At 38.5% G+C, this 20,245-nt stretch overlaps 1 protein-coding gene across 1 annotated transcript in view; it reads left to right on the plus strand.

The window, feature by feature from the left end:
* ptprn2 (protein tyrosine phosphatase receptor type N2) overlaps window positions 1–20,245 on the plus strand; it is a 145,498-nt gene that overhangs the window by 99,977 nt on the left and 25,276 nt on the right. The window contains exons 12-13 of the mRNA XM_028005135.1: window positions 11,201–11,416; window positions 13,715–13,918. Coding sequence (XP_027860936.1) covers window positions 11,201–11,416; window positions 13,715–13,918 — 420 coding nt within the window. The remainder of the gene's footprint in view (window positions 1–11,200; window positions 11,417–13,714; window positions 13,919–20,245) is intronic.

The raw sequence follows: 20,245 nt of genomic DNA on the forward strand, positions 1-20,245 counted from the left end.
CAGAATGAGATGACTGACACACACAAGGGTTTTAAATGGCTTTAAACCTCTGAACAAGTGATGAGCATGAGACAACAATCCAAATGTTTCAAGTGCAATCCAAGGATGAGACTTTTTCTTGTGTCTCTGAGCTTCATCCGTCTGGAAATGTAGGATTTCATACAAAAATGTCCAAGGGAGACAAGAGAATCAAGTGTCATTTTTTAAAATGTCTTATCTCAGCCTAAATGCTGTTTTATTTCTGCTGAGAAAAAATTACACTGCAGCAAATAGCAGTATGTTAAAGTCACAATCCAGTATCTGGACAGACAAGATATTCAAACCAACCCCATCTCATCTTCAACTCAAATGAGAGCGCTTTGTTCCATTATAAATGCTATCAGCATATAAATCAAAAACATTTTAAAAATAAATGAGTTAAACCCCAGATGAGGGTGGATGTTTCACTACCGTGCACGCATTTTGTAAAATCACTTCACCAACAACAAAAACAGCTGGAGGATCTGAAAAATGAAAAGAAAAAAAATGTTTTTTTTGTTTTGCATACATTTCTCACCACTCAACAATTCAATGCTCAACCTCCAACGCTTTCCTATATTGAGCCTCAGCAACGGCCTGGCTCACATATTATTATGAATAATTTATTGCAGCCTATTTCAAGGAGGCGAGCAGAACAACTATTTTTGGTGCATCCCATATTTGTTAAGTTTGCAGGTACGCAACACAGCTGTCGGTTTTCTTGTAAAAGGACTGCAAATAACGTTATCTTCTGCACAGATGCAATTTTGTTGTGATTGCTCACAACCCACTTTTATATATGTTCCAGTTCCTGGCAAGCAAAGTTTCTCTTCTATTTGATAAACTGTAGATAAAACAGATTGTATCACCAGGTGAGAGGTCTCCACAGAGGTATGGATTCTCAGATGCACTGTGGATAAGTTGCTATTTTTTGTGATGCAGTTAAGAAATGACAGATGAAAGGATCACTGATGATCAAATCGAGCTTTGAAGCCCGAAGAAAACATTCGGAGAAAACTGCTCGAAGGAAATTAGTCCGTCAACTTTTCACAGGAGTGGAGGGGTTGTTTCTGAAACTTGGGTTTTGTTTCCTTGTAACCAAACAGAAAACAAGTGATTTTACTCCCTCTCCAGTAGTCTTCTTTATCTCTGATGTAAAGAAGGTCTAAAAAACACATCTTAAAAGAGCACATCTTCATCAGTAGAGAACAAGGTAATTTTTTCTGTGCTACCAGGATGTAATTTGGTAATTTGAAGGACTGTTTTCTTTTACATAACCAGCCTGTTATTGTGGCCCCAAAGACTTTAGACTTGGATTTGCCCCTCCAAGATTTGAGATGTTACCTGGTCTTAACTCTTAAAGACTTGAGGGTTGATTTAGACTTGCCCCTCTAAGACTTGACTTAGAATCTACCCTTAATTACTTAAACCTTGTCTTGAATTTCCCACTTAAAATACTTGAGGCTTGAGGGATTCTTACATAGCAGGAACACACTTTCCGATTTAATTTCTTAAAATAGAACCACCAATCAATTCCTCAGATATTGTCTGAGGCCTTCATGTGATATTAATAAGTGGACAAAATGAAGACAAGCTAGCTGAGGTTTATAATATCTGATCAGACTTTCTGGAGGTCAAGATAAGACTGAGATGTCAGTTCCCATCTCTGCCCTTGCCAAGGCAGTCACTCCTATACTTTGCCTTTTGTTTTTCTGGTTGTCTTATGTTAAAGTGTCAAACTGTGCATAAAACCTCCTTATGAATGCTCTCCAAAGCTTTGAGGAAATGTCATTAAACAAAAATACCTTTATTTTATGCTCTCTACTCAGATTGAACACACACGGGAACAAGGATTTATCCCTTTCCTTTTCCTAACTTACACAGGCATCAGTGGAAATCTTTGCACTGCCATGTCAGGTGGAGTACTTGACCCTGGGATTTGTTCAGCTTTCTTTGCCACTATGGTATGCACCACTCATTCCTGGCACTGCTTCGACAAAGACATCACTTTTCTGTCCTTTAATCTTAAAATAAAAAAATATGTTATGCAGTAAAAAAAAATATAGAGAGAGAGATAGAGAGAGGAACAGGTAAGCCTGGCAGTAAGAGCAGAGATTGTTCTACCTCATGTTACCCTGAGGAGATACTTACAAGAGAAACAGCAGCAATCACTGGAGACCATGGCAGTGACTTGGATGGTTTCCTGAGTACATTTGGATTTTGGTCTTTGTGGGAGCCAATCAATGCATGTCAGACCTTCCTGTTGTGACAGCCATTAGCACTGGTCTCCCCGTGTGATGCGACATGAGTTGTGACATTGTGGTATGCTGTCATTTGCAGATGAGATGTGAAAGCTTCATGCACAGTGAGAAAATGTCTGGAAAAGTATGGAAATTTGATGTGTTGTGTAGGTCAAGATAAGTATGGAAAAATATAAAGCAGGAATGTATTTTCATTTCTGGGTTTTATTACATAAGTTTATACATAAATCCATCTGTAGCCATATAATCTCTGATTTTGACAGATTGTAGGGAGACATAAAAAAAAGTAGCTGTAATCTTTGTATTTATACTATTTTAAATGTGTTACATTTTGACCGAGAACTCTCATCATGAAAAAGAAAGGAGAACCGTGGACACGTAAACATGTTCAGTGTCCTCATAATTGATATATTGAGGGTTGCCACAAAAGAACAGGTGCAATAATAGTTTCTCTCTGGCTCTCCATCCTTGTTGGTACCAAGGGGACATTTTTATTTGTGCATCCATGGATTTAAGACGAACCTGACAGGAGATTGACCCAGCTGTCTAATATGGGCCATAGTGAAGCAGGATCTCCTCCAGATGGTTGACGTCAAGAGAGGACTGACTTTAATGAGCATTAACTTCTGCAGCTGCTATTTATTTCTCACTTGTAATAGAAGTCACTCACCAGAAATCACGCAGTGAGTACCATGCATCAATTCTGCATCCATCCTCCACTGCAGAATGGTTTTTTCCCCCCCTCAAACTAAAGGAAAATATTGGAGATAAAAAATGTGCTTCTCTAGCCTGACAGTCTGCCCGTGCCCTCTGGGAGACAGACGGAAAACAAAATCTGAATTCAGAATAATTTCTGTTCTATGGAGATAGGAATGCAAACAGCATGATGTGATGGTTGTCACTCACAGGGTCTTCAAGGAAAAGAGGGAACAGAAGCGTTTGAGGAAGCATCTTTTTTTTCTAGCTTTAATTTGATGTTGAAAGCATGTGCTACAAATGTTCTGATTGTAGGGTCAGTTAGAGGTTTTACACCCCTGGTTATAGTTTATATATTTATTTATTTAGTTTTATAGTTTATAAAGGGGTGGCATCCGATTGGGTTGTGGACCTGAGGTCTTTTTTTTTTTTGTTCTCGCTTTCGCATTGCCAACTCCAGCTGTCACACTGAGGGACAATGGACAAGAGGAGGGGGGGTGTGCTCGCTGAATGGAAAAAATAAACTGGAGAGCACTCCCTCCTCCCCATGACTCGTCATCTGCATTTGACAGGACCCCCGTTCTCCTCTCATCACCGCCCCTTTTCTTTTGCTTTCTCCTTTTCTGTCCCTGAGCACTCCATAATTCCCCTTTCTCTCTCTTTCTCTCTCTCTCTCTCCCGGTTAAGTGCAGCTGTTGCTCTGCTTTGGGGGGCTCTCTATCCCCCCCACCACCTTTTTCTCCTGCCTGATTGCTAATTAGGATAACAGTTTAGTGAGTTTTATCTCCCAAACTTGTTAAAGTTGCAATTTTCCACCCCTTCTTTTTCTTGAGACACACAGATCTGAAGGGGACAACAGAGGAAATTTCTAATTTTCCCCCTGTGTGTAGAATAAATCTGCCAACAACACTACATGACAACCATGCAACTTTTACCAAATTTTGGGTCTAGATTTGTGCCCATAGTTTATGTTACTGTTTTTAATTGAACCATTATAGATGTCAAGGGACCAGCAGGGAAAATAGCTCATTCTTAATTTCCCTTTGGGACAAGCAAAGTATATCTACGTTTTCAGGTTGAAATTTGACACTGCAGTGCAGGGCCACTGCACTGTTTGCCTAAACCACCAGGGCAAAACATAAACAATAGGAATAGCGTTTAAGGAGGTTGATCACCTCGTTTTTTCTCCACGTTGATCTGAAGGAAGCAACAGGGAAAATATCAGATTTCCCCTTCAAACCAGCATTTTACTGTAACCAGTTGTAACATACAAAATGACTAAACTGTGAGAAAATTACAAACAAATACACAAAAAAATGTTAAAAGGACTTTTTCCATCCAAATTTGTAACTTGCCATTTTCCACCCTTTTTTTGTTGTCCATCCGTCCTTCCCCTGCATTTCTGAAACCAACAGCTCCAGTGACGTCCCTCTCCCCAGCAACTCTTAACATTTATTCTGAGGAATCCCGAGGCATACCCACGATACAACGGGATATGCATTTCCTCCAGCAAATTCAGGGTCTGCCCTGAGGAGACTTCCCAGAGGGATGTGCCTGGGTAACCTGCAAAGAGCCTCCAAGAGATGAGCTGCCCCAAACTGACTCCTCTATATATGTCGAGGAGGAGTAACTCTATTTCTAACACATGGCACATATCTCATGGCCGTAGGTGGAGGTTGGACCATGGAGGAGCCGGTGGATCAGAGTTTGCAGGGCTTTTGCGATTGGCATTGTATGGCAGCCCGACCCACCATAGACTTTGCCTAAGCTGCCAGGACAAAGCAAAGCAAACAAACAAAAAGGGGACAGCATTTTTAGGGAGTTTTATCTCCAAAGCTTGTTAAACTTGCAATTTTCGACCCTTTCTTCTTCTTAAGCCTCACAGATCTGAAGCGAGAGCACAGAAAAGACTTAGCCAATTACGCATGATTTACATTATGGACCAGGCAATTTCCTTTTTTTTTTTTTTTCTCAGAAAGCAACTAATCTCCAGTGTAGCATTCATATATGTACTGTGTGGCAGGCTCTTATTATGGCGCTCACTTCAGCTTTGAATGCAAAAAAAAAAAAAAAAAAATCCCACTTTGAAGTAAAAGAGAACTGCCTTATTCTGAATCCCTGGGAGAGAGGTAGAGAGAGGGGAGAGAGAGGTAGAACAGGGGGGAAAGGAGAGCCTGAGAAAACAGCAATTCACACAGCAAACACAGAGACCCCTGGTAGCTCAACAAATGAGCGACTAGCCCCTGCATCCATTCATATCGGCCCTTTCGGCCCGCAAGCCTATTAGCCAGGCATCGCTCCTTGAACACTCACTGTCGACAACATGTGGAGGCATCGCTATAGCAACCGGTGGATATGACATGTGCAATGGACGGGGGACTCCTGAGCTGCTGAATCTAAGGAGGGGCTCAGCCTTAACTAAATGATGGCAGAAAAAACCCTCTAACCCCGCCACCTCCCCGTCTCTTTTCATTGGCACGGAGGAGCTGAAAGGACTCACTAGTGGGGCTTCTGCACATTCTTGCAAAGCTCGGAAAATCAGGCGGGCATATCCAACATTCTTCTCCCCTTTTTCTTATTTTCTCTGTGTTTTTTTTTTTTTTCTTTTCTTTTCTTTCTTTCCTCCTTTTTTCTTCAACTATACGTGTTGAAGTGAAGCCGCGCTCTTTTGAGAGGGGGGGGGGGGGGGGGGGGTGGGGGGGGGGGCGCAGGGATTGATGGGACGCTCTCGCAGGGGGAAGGTTTTGGTGAAATGGACCGAGCTGGGACGCGCACAGACGCTTGTCGGAGCTGCGGCGAGTGTCAGCGGTTCCCGGCGCTCGCTGGAAATACGGAGGCGCGGCGTCAAGTCGCTCACTGCGTGACGCGGCGGCATGGATCTACTAGGTAACAATCTGTCCGAACACACCGCCTGATCGCTCCTGTTTTTGACAGTCTTAATTCATGAAACGCGATGTTAGATGACTTTGGTTTTGCGATTACCTTGTTTAGTTTATTTATTTTTATTTTATATTTTATTTTTTGCGAGATTTATACCATTTTAGGAGTCTTTCTCGTGCGGCTTCATTTCATTTTATATTTAATCTTCCTCTAAAAGCTTATATTTCAGGAGAAAGGAAGAGTTTTGAGAGTGTTGATGTTGTTCTGGAGGCAAAGTTTCTGCAGGTCCAGCCTCATTAGCGCCCAGCAGCATGTTCAGAAAGTTTGCAAATGAGAGAAACTTCACATAGAAAATGTGATTTTTAAAATGTATCTTGTGTGCACAACAGAAATAATATTTTATGCTTCAATTTGGCATATATTTCCTGTTTAAAGCTAATCTTTATTTCATTTGAAATATCTACTGCTATCGTTATCTTTTTCAAATTAGGTCCTAAACACCTCGACATTTTCTAAATTTTTTCTGTAAAAATTTGTGCGACTTTATGGAACATTAAAACTATGAGACTAAGTAGTAGCATAAAATAAATTTTATTAAACTCTGCTGTAAGCACATAAAGTCCCCATTTTAACCATGTGGAATAATTAATCAGTAATAGCAGCTGCGGTTGGGAAATCTTGATTTTAAGGGTAATTGTGACTCGTCTCTGCCCGACCTTTTTCTTTATCATTTGAATAATCCAGAGCACCGAAATCCATCTGCCCCCTTGTCTCTTTCCCAGATTGGCTCATTCTCCACAGGGGCAACTTCAATAGAGGGAAGAGGGAGAGGGTAGTTATTGAAATGGGGAGCCGTTTTTTGGATGTAACACACATCACACATAAAGAGTATGTTTAAATCCGTTAGATTAAATATTTTGATGCTCTAATATTCTGAAGAAAACCTTAAAATTATATTTTACAAAAGAATTAGCCTGTTATAATGATCATGAAATAATTAGAAAAAAGTACCAGGCTAGATTTTTAAAATAATATAGTTAGTTTAAAAAACGTATCGGATATTTTAGGGCTTTTTTTCCTGTGGAAAGTTTTTCTTTAAATTTAAAAAGAAAATGTAAATTGTATTTAAAAATATGAGTAAGCCAAAAAGCTTTAAGGGGTAAGGCAAAACAGGCCCATAATTTTAAATTCTATCCTCATCTTTTCTCCTCCTTTTTACAAGCTATTTGTCCTCTTTTTTTCTCCCCTTTCTGTCTCTCCCTCGTTTCTTCCAGCACGATTACCGCCTTCAAACAGTCTTTTATGCTTCCGTTGAATTTCAAGGCTTTTTGCTCCCACAGTGGAGGTGCTTTTCAGTCGTTTCAAGGTGAATATTTTTCAAGAATAGCCAAAGATAAGAGATCAAAGGGAAAGATTTTCATAAAAGAAAAGAAAAAATGAATGTAAGAAACAATTTAACTTCCAGAGATTTGGAACTTGGGTTCTTAAGCACCCTAATGATATTTGATGGGACATAAGATAAAATTGAGTTTTACATGATACGATTTTGACTTCTGTCAGAATTTGCAGTGAGACAGGAAACAGTTTGTGTTCATCTGCTCACTGAGACAGACAATCCTTTGGATGGAGGCCATTTCTCTCCCCTGCAATCGGGCCTTTTCGAACCCCGCGCTCTGTTGTTTTCCAGCCTCTTAATCCCTGATTGAAACTACATGCTGGAACCTCAGCTTTTGCAATCAACAGCGAACGCTGTCAGGCCCAACACAGCACACTGAACAGAGCCGTCTTGCTAAACCCCACTTGCAGTTATCAGCCACAAGGTCAAACCGGATTGTTGCTGGTCTGAGGTAGAAGTGTCTCATTTCTGGAAATGATAACAAGTTGTAGCAATCCTTCAGCATTGCTATTAGACCCCCTTCAGGCTAAATGTCAAAGCTCCTCCATTTTCTTTTTTTTTTTTTCAGATTTTTTTTTAGCACATCAATCTCTCAGTATTACATGAAGACAATTAGGAGCCTGCTGATGTATGTGTTCGTTGTTTATTGATATTGCCCTTTTTGCAGATGCATAGCTTCTGCAGCCGGGAACATTAGATCAAAATTGTGTGCATAGCTGGCTTTTTCAGAAACCTCCTCTTTTCACGTCAATCGCAGAGACAGTAAGAGTGATTTATGGGGAGGAAATTGTTTTGGGCAAATTGCATCTTTCCTATTTTGAAATCTGGCTCGACAGGACGCTTTGCAATCAGTGAAGAAAATCTTACTTATTCAGCCTCGATTTTTGAGCTTTTGATGTGGAATGGAAGATCGCATGGTGCATTGATTGATTTTTGGGTTTCTGTTAGGTTTGACTAGTTGATTCTAAATACAAACAATCCTGACATGTTTATTTTAAGGATGATAACTCATGACATGTTCTGTTGGTTCTTTTATACAAATGTTTTGTTGGAGAAAATTCAAAACAATATTGTACTTTTGAATCATACAGAGAATTAAGAATTATCCCAATATATTCTTATCCCAATATATTCATCTGAACAACTTTATCTGATTTTTATTTTACTCAAAAATAGTGCGTTAAAACATGTGTTATTGGTTGATTTGTTTACATATCCCAAACTGGTGGAAATTCTTTTTTTATATATTTAATGAGCAGGGGGTTGAGAAAAATCCTATTTTTGACCTGCTGACCACCAGTCAGAACCAATTAAGGATTCTGACCTCTGCCTGATAGATTGGTGCATCTCTAATGTGGCCTTTAGCAGAATATAATCTAGGATCCCACTTTGAGTTAAGCCCATCACCCACCAGGCACCACAGCAGCAAAAATACTGTTTACATCCTGTGCATGTAACAGCTCTTACTAGTAAGCCCACAATTAAATTGACGTTATCACACAATCTGTTTTGCTTGACCCTCAAATTGCTCACCCCACAATATTTATTAAATAACTTGCGTGAATAAATTGTGAAGATAAGACTGTTTCTTAGTCCTACGTGAAAATGCAAGGAAGTCTGAAGTGAGCAAGCAGCTTAATTGGTTGTGCTAACAAGCAAACTCACACACAAGGATAAGAAAAATATTAATGAATAATATGCTACTGCATCACATGATGACTCTTGTCATAATGTTAAAACTAAATTTAAATTTTTGGTAGTTTTTTTACATTTTTAATTATAAATATTTAAAGCCATTTTAATTTGATTCCGATCTATTTAGTTAATTTAAATAGCACCAAATTAGAGCAAATGTCACCTGAAAGTGACAAACAAACAGTTTGCCTGAATGTGAAGTCATTTAAATTGTGGTCCAAATTCAACTCATATCCATGTGTTTCCTTTCAGTTCAATTTAGTAACTCTCATATGCTATTTAAAATACATAATTAATTTAAAATGTCATTAAAGATTGAAAAAATATGATCTGTTATAAAATTTCAAATCAAAATCTGAAAGTAGGTTCATTATTTGCAAATGTTACAACACAGTATTTTAACATCCTTACTCTACAGTAGAAGTCTTCAGTGCCCCCTAATGGTCTGGGGGTTGACAAGTAGCAGCTTAGATTTACTCTGCTTTCTTTTGGCCCTGCTCTAATTAACCACTTCTTAATATTGCTTCAAGAAATTACTGCTGGCCAATAATGTTCTTGTCAATTGAGACTAAAAACTTTATTTTTTTCCCTGTTGTTCAAATACATCAAACTAAGAATTCACACCATTTTTCATCTGTTACTTCATAAACCAACACCTTGTACGTTCATGACTGATTTACACGTCAAATAAAGATTTCATGAAGGTTAAGGTTATGCTGGAAAGTGCAAATGAGGATAATCTTCTAATTCACAAATTTTCTGTGTAATATGAACCTACTATCGCTATCAAAAAATAATAATAAACTTTTGTTACATGTCTCAGTCCTTTTTAAATTCTGTAAAGAACTAAGAATGTAAGGAATTTTAGTTCAGTTCAGTTCATTTTACCAGCCCTAAATTACAGGAACAGTTACCAAAAGGTTAGAATCAAATACAGCCATACAAAATCTGATTCAGGTCAAATTCAGTCCAAATAAAACCAGTTTATTCTGATACAATTCATGGTTACAGTCACATTCAGATCCAGATACATATATTGCAATTCAAATCTATATTAAAGCTACCCCATTAAATCAAAGTCAGCTGGTCATATGAAGTCAAAGTAAAGTAAAAAAAAAAAAAAGAGCAGCTTAGTTTGCTTATATCTTGGGCCAACTCCTCCTTAAATGGACAATTTCCACTATTGGATGAAGTTAGGTCTGTTTTGTGATATATTTCTCTTTTTTTATTATTAATTTTGCTTTTTTGACTTTGTTTTTCTTCCAACATGTAAGCTGTTACATGTTCAAAATAAACTAAAATGGAATTAAACTGAATTGAAATTGCTGCTAACAGCTGCTGTTGGCTATCAAGCCCCTCAAGGGAGTTTATGATGACAATTAGAAAGGCACCAATCAATCGGCCAAAGATCTGACTTTTTGATTTTTTATTATTTTGCTGTGATCCCTGATAAGCAGGCCAATTGAACAGAAATGTGTGATCTTTTCCCCAATGCATTCAAACTAAAAAAAAAAAATGTTTTTCAGAAAATAGAGGGGGAATAACCTTGCGAAACCATCATTATTTGTTGGAGTCTAATATGACTACCTCTATCACAGAAGCTGAAACACATATTTTTGTTTGATCGAGTCTTTCTGACCCTGTTCTAGCCCCTGGCAGACCTCAGTAAACAACAACTTGGTATCTGTCAGGAAAAGCCTGATCTCGCTATTACAAAGTATGGCCTTTATGTTTAAAGTGCCATAGTTCCCACAAATATATCTTTCTGGCTGTATTGGCGTTCAGATTTTATTTGAAAGCTTCTTCATTCTTCTGCTGGTGGATGCACTTTAGCCTACCTGTGTGTCCCCTCAGCCCTGCTTTGCTCAGAGCCTAATCCAGCCAACTCTGGACCAGAAGAGCTAATTAAGCACAAGCTTTTCGTATCCCAGCATCCTGCAGCTGCACAGTGCCAGGGTGGCTCATGCCAGCACTAAATGGGGTTGTAAATATCTGTAGTGGGACTCAGACAAGAGACAGCACTGGGCAGAGGTTGGTAATGGGGGCTGACTGAGCCTGAATGCAAATAATGAGGTGGCTATCAGGGATGTCTAATGAGTGGAACCAGATATTCTGTATTTGAAAGTCAAAACAAGCTTCCAGGTGAAAATAAAAAATTCTCTCCTGACATGGAGGGACTGCATCCATGTAAAGAAAGTCAGAGAAGCATAGTTTGCTGTTCTGACAGCATGTTCTCTCTGTGTCTGTTCTCCAGAGGGGCAGCCTGACCCAGATCCCCGTGGTGAAAGAGACCAGGGTGGAGTCTGGCCAGTTCCTGCTGCTCTCCGTCCTCTGCATGCTCTTCATCCTGGTGGCGCTGGCCGTGTCCACCACCTTCTTCTGCATCCGCCAGCGCTCACACCTCCACATGAAGGAGAAGCTGGCAAGCCTCGGGACTGACACCAGCCATGACGCCACCGCAGCCTATCAGGTTAGCCCCAGCCCCCTCTCTGTGCTGCCAGCCAATCAGACGCCAGAATAACCATTCTGCTCTCTGCCATTGGTGGAAAACGCACTGTGTTCATGTAGAATGAATTATTCTATGAAAGTGTGTTTGGAGACCTCCATCTGTATTTGAGATCATCCGAATTGATCTCCATCCAATGTTTTCTGCCTACCTTTTTGAGGAGAATTGTGTGTGTGAACCTGAACGCATGCGATCGGAAACGTGCCTCCACCCTGACCTATTCCCACTGTTCCTCCAAAGCAGCAGGCGGTCTGCTCTGTATTGATTTTTGCAGGGTTGGGACTCAGCTGTGCCCAGCATGCCACTCCGAACACATTTATCCACATGTCGAGTTAACATTTTCAATGTTTAATCAGGCTTCTGCAGGGCTGCTCTGAGAACGTGTTAACACTTACGACCCCAGATAACTTTTACTGGAAAGAAGAGAAATTAGCATGAATGGGAAATCACACTTTGCCTCACCTATATTAAATTTGAGCTCTGTTAGTGTGTATTTCCTGCTGGCTCTGAGATTGGTGCTCAGGCTTTATACAGGGTGGTTTCTTCTTCACAATATATTTTAAAAAAGGATATTCAATTAAATTTCACTATAGTTAGGTAGGTAATATTAACATTGCAACCGACTTTCTCTGATTTATTGCAAATGGGATTATTTAATGTTTATGTAATGTTTAACTACAATGTTAAAACTGCAAGGATTCTAATATAACACAGTCCAGCAGAAGAAATATAAAATTTTTTGAATGATTCCTGTGTCGAGTAAGCAGGGGGAAAACAGAGCCGGAAGATTGCACACAGTTTTATGATGCTGTGCTACAGGGAGCTAATGTAGGCACCGAGGCATGATGGGAGAAGAGCTGAGTCATTAGGAGAGGTGTGGGGCTTTTAGCGGGAAACATTCAGATATTAATCAGAATAAAGCATTAGATGACTTTTGTTTTAATTATTTATTTGGTTTTCTGCAATGATGGGACCAAAGAAAGGCAAGGGGCAAGACAGAACAGACTTTGCAATATGCCTAAAATGAGCATCACGTCATATTTATCACATTTAGGTGTGTCCCACCCAAACCTCTAAATATAACCACAACCTTATAAAACTCCAGAATTGTTGCTGTAATTTTTAGTTTAGTGCTTCACCCTATAGTTAGAAGTGCCTCTCCTTTGGCCACACTTGTGAATTTGCTGACACTCCCCTGACACAACAGCATGGCATCCTTCATTTTCTTAAAGCATGAATCAAAGAGCAGGGAAAAAGCTGTAATTTGTTTGTTTGTTTTTTATTATTATTTTATTTGCAAATCTCACATATTTTTTGCATTTTCATATCCAGATTTTACATTTCAACTGTGTGTGTGTGTGTGTGTGTGTGTATATATATATACCTAACTGTAGAACTAAGCATGAAGGTTCAATTGTAGTAATTCATTTAGAGAAATAAGTTGAATAGTTTGATTAAAAAAAGACTTGTGTGGATGACATCCCACACATAATATTTATTTATTTATTTATTCATGACAACCACAAATAAATGTCCTAAATAAACTAGTTTATAAAATATAAGCTTTTTTGGGGGTGGGGTGCCACTACAAGTTGATCAGTGGGCACCGTCTGGCCATCCAGTTGAAAAGCTTTCTGGAGGCAGCACTGCTTTGCTGTGAGATATTTATATTTTGTACAATCTGACTGATGGTTGAATTCTGCCTATGTATTTCTATGTTTGGAGGAAAAGGGCCACTCCCATAGATTTTCTTGCCCCTTCAGTGAGTTAGTTGATACAAATTGATTTTCCCCAGTATCTATCTATTCTGGCCAAATAGGAGTCTAGATGCTCCTATTTGCAGAAATAATACAGTCTCTGTAGATGGAAATGTGTGATGTAAATGCAATTTTGGGCCCATTCTTGAAAAACGGGAGAAAGAGAGAGAGCGAGAAAGTCATTGTGTGGTATTAAGGTGCAGCATTTATACTTGAAAAGGCGCAAGCTTCCTCAGCTTGTGTATTTTTGACATAATTAGTATAATCTTTATAATCCACAGGGATAAGCCATTAATCTACAGACAAGTGAGCAGAGATACAGGATTTTACGAGGTGCATTTATAGAAGTCGGCTCCTCACAGCATAAGGATAAGCATGTAAAATACACCAGCAATTGTTACGTGTATGACAGGGATATGAAATACATGACAGCTTCCAAGGGAAAAAAAAAATTCCTGATTACTCAGTCTTTCCACGTCATGCTCTGTAATCCCTCCCCCTACAGGAACTGTGCCGCCAGCGCATGGCGATCAGGACGTCGGAGCGTGTGGAGCGGCCAGAGACCCTGCGTCACTCTCGCCTCAACAGCGTGTCGTCCCAGTTCAGCGACGGCCCCGTGGCCAGCCCATCGACGCGCAGCAGCACCTCCTCCTGGTGTGAGGAGCCGGTGCCGTCCAACATGGATATCTCCACAGGTCACATGATTTTGGTAAGGCTGACAACATCTCAGTGAGGATTTATGGGACAAAAACAGTGTCGAGGAAGGAGACTCGAGTCTGAGGCGGAAATCCCTGAAAATGATATTCTTGGGTGTGAGATGTGGTCAACTTTAACCCAAAGTCAAACTTTCAGTTCAGTTTATTTTTACATAATCTTAAAGCCCTTTACAAGGCATGCAGGTCCAGTTCAAATAAAGATGAAAGACAAATATAATTAAATGAATCAAATTTGTTCAAGTATAATTTAATCATACTGAGATTCCGTCTCATACAGTCCAATTTACAATACAATACTGTCCAGCTGAGTCGATCATGTAATGGCATTTGGTAAAATGTTATCTACCCTTGGAAAACCCGCTAATAGCATCAAGCCACCGAGCATAAATCTGACATGCAGAGCAAGGATGTGATGACACAGGTTGGTGAGAAATCGATTTCAGAATTGGCAAAATCCTTACTATAAGTACAGGACATGAGTGAAAACTGAAAGGAGCAGTGAAAATTAAATGACAAAGCTGGTTTCCTCCTTTAACACTGATAAAGCACTGCTCAGTAGCCATGGGAAAAAAGAGAAGGAGAGTCCATGCACAGGGAAAGTCTGCATGAGAGGATATAAAAGTGGTGGCTAAATAGGATGTGGTTCAGGTTTCACAACTCTGCTGCCATCATTCTGTTTCTACTTTTCAACTCCCTGTCAATGAGATGCCAGAGACAGTGAATGAAGTTTTCTCTACTTATTTGGAGCATAGAGTTATGCAGTTCTTCCTTGCCCCACATGTTGCTGCACACTGCCCATCAGCTGACTGAAAGAAGTGTTTCCTAATTTTCTGGTTCTTATCAAAAGTTCTATTAAAAAAATGTTTATTTTGAAATATTCAAGTCAAGACAATCACGATGTGGAAACTAAATTAGCTCCACACTTTGCTCATAGATTCATAATATTTTAGAAGCGACTGACTACAGGTTGACTAATTGAGCAGATAGCCTGACTAATTAAGCACCAAATATCAGCTTGCTGTGTTACTCTCTAAATGTTTTTGCTTAAGTCTATGTATCAGAGTTAACGTATTAATACATTTTAAAATACAATATTTTGATATTAATTATCTTATGTTGTTATTGTAGAACTAGAAATAATATTTGCTTTTCTAAATAAAAGCAAATAGATTCGTTCTATGGTTTTGCTGTAAAATGTTTAAAAGTATTATTTTTATTTGAGGTAATTAAGTTATAAGAATCTCATTCTAATAATGATAGATTATTTTTTTAAAAGTCCAAATCAGATGGAAATAATGTCCTGATTTTCTTTAGTGTTAAATATATTTGAGGGACCATGTTGAGATCCCTCAAGATTAGATTGATTTTTCTCACGTTAAGTTCTCATGAATGCATCTCTACTTTATTTCTACAGTCGAGATCTAGTCTCACCTTGTTATTTGAAGAATCTTGTTTTCGTTGTTTATTCTTTCATTTCTCTTCCTGCTGTTTTTATTTTGCCTCTTGTTTTTATCTTGGCAATGTTGCCTCCTTCCACCAACTTTCTTCATCTTTCTCTCAAGTTATCACTCCATCCAGCTCTATTGCTCCTTGTAATTTTCACCTTCCGCTCATCGTGTTTCCACCTGTGCCGCTGCAGCTCAGTCCAGGCGTCGTCTCCTGAGATGAGAGCGACAGAAAATTAAATCTCGACACCTATCTGATTTTCCTGATGTTTTTTAAAAAATAACGTGTTCATTTGTGCACATTTTATTCCTGTTTTTCTCCTAAATGAGAAAGCTCTCACAAACACACAGAGGACAGTTTTAATTTTGTTCAACTTTCATTCAGGGGAAAAAAGAAAAAAAAACAGCTTGATAGAGGAGATGGATAGATGCCTCGCAGTGTTTCCATTAATGGAGAAAGCATTCATCACACTGCATGTCTGGCTTTTATACCGGGAGGCTGTAATGAATGAGAGGGAATCTGAGTAATGCCTCGTATTTGGTGGTAATAGATGGGTTTTGTTGCACTTGTCAAGGCTTGTTTGTGAAGCCCCCTTTGAAAACACTGACAATAGAAAAGCATTTAGCTGTGCAAATAACAAAAGGAGCCGCAGTGAATAATTTCTAGGAGCTGTTGTTATTATTAAGCCTTGTTTCTTCACTGCAGCAGTGCAAGGATTAGACTATAGAGAAAGTAATAATAATAATAATAATAATAATAATAATAATAATAATAATAATAATAAAAAGACACACTGGGACCTTTGCTTCTCTCTCCATTCTGTGATTGACATGGAGGTGTCCTATAGAGGGGGCTCTTCTTTGAAATTCTCCCGTCATCTTAACATGAAACCATGTGTGAGATTGCCTTGTTATCGCTGATCTCAGACCTATATTTCCCCTCCTCATCTCTGCTCTCCTCTCCTCTCACATCGTGCAAAGCTAGATGATGAATACTGAACTCTCCAAAGCTTACTGGGGTGTTTTTCTCTCTCCTATTTTTTGTTTTGTTTCTTTAGACTCGATCACCTCATTCTCACACACACGCATACACCCGCACTCAAATTCTTTCAGAATAAATGTTGCACCCCACAGCGCAGCCCAACTTGAGACTTGCATAACGACTTCAAACTTCTGAATTGAAATTGGATGTGCTGACTCATCTGCTGGGTGTGTCTTTTTTTTCCGTTTTTTCTTTTGACACTTCGGCACGCCTCTAGTGTCTGACGATTTGTATCTTCTTTCCTTTTTCCTGTTTCAGCTGCTCTGTGGTGCTGTAACTGGCACTTTTTATCTTCTGAGTGGTTAAAAATATCGGAAAATGATAATAGAAAAGCAGCGTGTGGCTATATTTCTGCAGCATTAGGCTGTTTCAGCACCACGGACAGCGCAGTAGACTCACCAAGTTTGTCGACAAACAGGCTTGAGTTGCTTTTTCTTGCTCTTATTACAGTTTACATAATCTTAAAGCCCTTTACAAGGCATGCAGGTCCAGTTCAAATAAAGATGAAAGACAAATATAATTAAATGAATCAAATTTGTTCAAGTATAATTGAACAAATTTGAATTTTTTCACACTTTCATTATTTTGTCATTCTTTGACATGTAACTACAGCAAACCTGTTTGCATATTATTAGGATTTTGTGTAAAAGAAACAACACCAAGTAGTGCATCATTGTGAAATGGAAGGAAAACATTTTTACAAATACAAATGTGAAAACTGTGGTCTGCAGACATATTCATCCTAGTCTGACACCAGTGATACTGCACAGCAACTTAAAAACACCATTCCTGTGGTGATGCGTGGGAGTGACAGCAGCATGCTGTGGGGATACTTTCTTTCAGCAGGGACTGGAAAGCTAGTCTGGGCTAAAATGGCTGAGACCTAAATCCCACTCAGAATCTGATCCAAAAGGTAAAAAAAAAAAAAAAAAAAGAAACTCTCTAAACTATCCGACTGAACTTGAACTATTTTGCAAAGAACGTTCAAAGCTTAATTTTTAAAATGAGCAAATGTGGTAGAGACAAACCCTAAAAGATTTGCAGCTGTGATAGGTGGTTCTACAAAGTATTGACTCAGAGAAGCTGAATACAAATGTACACCACTGTTTTTTTAGATTTAATTTCAGCTTTAATTATAAAAACCATCCATTGTTTATGTTCCACTTCACAATTAAGGATTATTTTCTGTTAGTTCGCCACATAAAATACCAAAGAAATACATGGACATTTGCAGTGTGAGGTTATAACATGAAAAAATTAGAATATGTTCATTCTTCCAGTGGACTTTACCCATCTTGAGAAATAGATAATTTGCTGCAGGCTCTTTGCTGTTTACCAGTTTTCCCCTTTTTTTCATTTTTTTTTCAGAATGATAAATTATTTGCCTAGCAGGAAAAACAAAATGCTGCGCTCTCCCTGTTTTAAATTTAGTTCCTGAGCAAAAACACAATTTGCTCTCCCATTTAAGACCTCTTTTGTTCAGCTATTATTTGTTGCACAAAAATCACTCTGCACATTAATACCCCCTTTTTTCCACACGCCTCACAGCTGCTTATCATACCATAAAGCCCCCGGCCCAAACTGCTTGCAGCATTTTAATTCGACAGGGACGTGTTACCTGTTGTGTCTGGTCGTGCCTTCATCCCAATTTCATCCCTCTGCTGCAGAGGAGACCGCTGCTTAGGAAGGATTAGACATTGTTTCCCTGACACGCACAGGCCTCCCATCCCCAGCCCTCTGATTGGCAGACATAATCCCCCCCCTCAAACCCCACTATTCACCAAGCCTTCGTTACCCTGTCTCTGGAATACACCACGGTCCACTGCCTCCCTCCTAAAAAAAAAAAAAAAAAGGGAGGGCTGAATACAGGGGCTCTGCTGGCTGCATCGCATTAAGCTTGCAAAAAAAAGATATATATGAATTTGGAATGCAATCGATTTGGCGGCTATCAGTTGAATAGATGCAATTCAGACTGGATGCATGGCGTACATGTATATATAATGCTGGTTGGGAGAGGGGGAAGTGGGCTGCAGAGAGTACTTGTGTGGGGCGACAAGACTGCAGTGAAAAGTGATTCTACTTTGCGTGGAAGGCACCCAACTCAGCATATGCAAGCTTGCATGCGTTATTCACTGTTAAAACTGATGGATTTGTTCACATACAGCAAAATAATTCAATTTTTATTATTATTCAACTGCAATAATCTCTGGGAGTGTGACTTTTTCAAAGACTTTAGAACCTGGGAGTCATTTTTGTAATCTTTTGTACAGTTTCTCAAAGAAAGGTTCTTGAAAACTTATGTTTTCCAGGTTTGGATAAAAAAGAAGCAAAGCAAAAAGGGGATGAAAAATATTTGAGTTTACATGTAATTGTTTTGTTATATAGAGAGTCTGTCGATAAATTAACATATTTATAAAATGAAGTAATTTTATATGAATATAAACAAGTCAAGCAAGTTTCTGTCAAACTCTTTTTTACAACTCTCTTGGTCTCAAGCCCTGCTTAGTTCAGTTCCTTAAACTGATTTTGATACCATACACAGCATTTTAAAAATTATTTTTAACCCTTTTAAAGAAAATATAGAAAAATAGTTCAGAAAATGAGTTTGAAGTTGGTTCAAATGCTGAAAAAATAAAATGCCACAATGCTGAATGACAAGCCAGCTTACGCATGGCGTTGTATCATGGTTTGTAGAGGATATGGTTTATAACAAATGAAGAGATCAGCTTTAGTTGTGTACATAAACAAAAAAATGACTTCCACTTTGTTCTTTGTGAAGACATTTTGAATATAAATATATAAAAGATTTTGGTAATTGGGTAAATGTTTTGTATTGAAATGTCACCAGAAGTGTAAACAAAAACAAAATTTGTGGAGGGTAAATGTTTCAGCTTCAGTCAAACACATGACTAAAGAATAGACATCTGTTTTTCAGATGAGAGAAAAATTAAAATTTCTATCGAAAATTACCTTTTAAATTTATTCATATTGAACCGACATGCTTTATCTTTTATTCAGCACAGTACAACTTGATTTGTTTGTCCAACTAATTGATTCTTTTTTTAAATTTCTTTTATTGTTGTATTAGTTACTAAAATAAAACTTTGTCTTCCACAATTTTTAAGAAAAGAAAATCTAAGTTTTCGAATAAGCTTGCACTAATAAGAAATTTTGACTGGAATCTGATCACCAATTTGGTAAAGATTTGACCTACCGATACAAATTTTAGCTTATTCTAATGTCATTGTAGAACTATGAATAACAGCAAAATACTTTACACCAACATTTTGAATTAAAGTGGTTTGGCAAACGTTTTATAGTAAAGTAAAACAAAGACTTTAAAAAAAATAGTTTTAGAGCTGTGTCTCTCTGCTTCACAGATTGTGGGACATAAATACCCATAAAAATAACACCACTAGATAGAAGTTTATTTCATTCACTCCTTTTACGAAATAGACTGCAAAATAGACAATAAATGATCAAACATGAGTCTACAAAAGATTGAAATATAGTAGTTTACAAGCAGAGAACCACCTCTGTGAATTTATATTCATATTTTTTCCTGAACTCTCTTTGTCAGTTTCTGAACAAACAGTAGCTAGAAAATAGAAAGTTAACTTTTCTTCTCAAAATCTTCTTACAGCTTTTCTGCCTCCTTTGCCTCCATTTTTAAACTCCTCAGTGATCCTGAATGTAGCTAACCGAGTCTTGTTCCCAAAGTAAAATCATCCAAACCACAGATCTTGTCAGCTCCCCTTTTAGTGCTTATGTGTGGGACATTCACTGATCAGTGAAAAGATCTGCTGTTCTAGCTTCCAATCAGCTAATCTCTG

Source organism: Xiphophorus couchianus, chromosome 21 (genome assembly GCF_001444195.1).
Source record: "Xiphophorus couchianus chromosome 21, X_couchianus-1.0, whole genome shotgun sequence".
NCBI classification, from domain to species: Eukaryota; Metazoa; Chordata; class Actinopteri; order Cyprinodontiformes; family Poeciliidae; genus Xiphophorus; species Xiphophorus couchianus.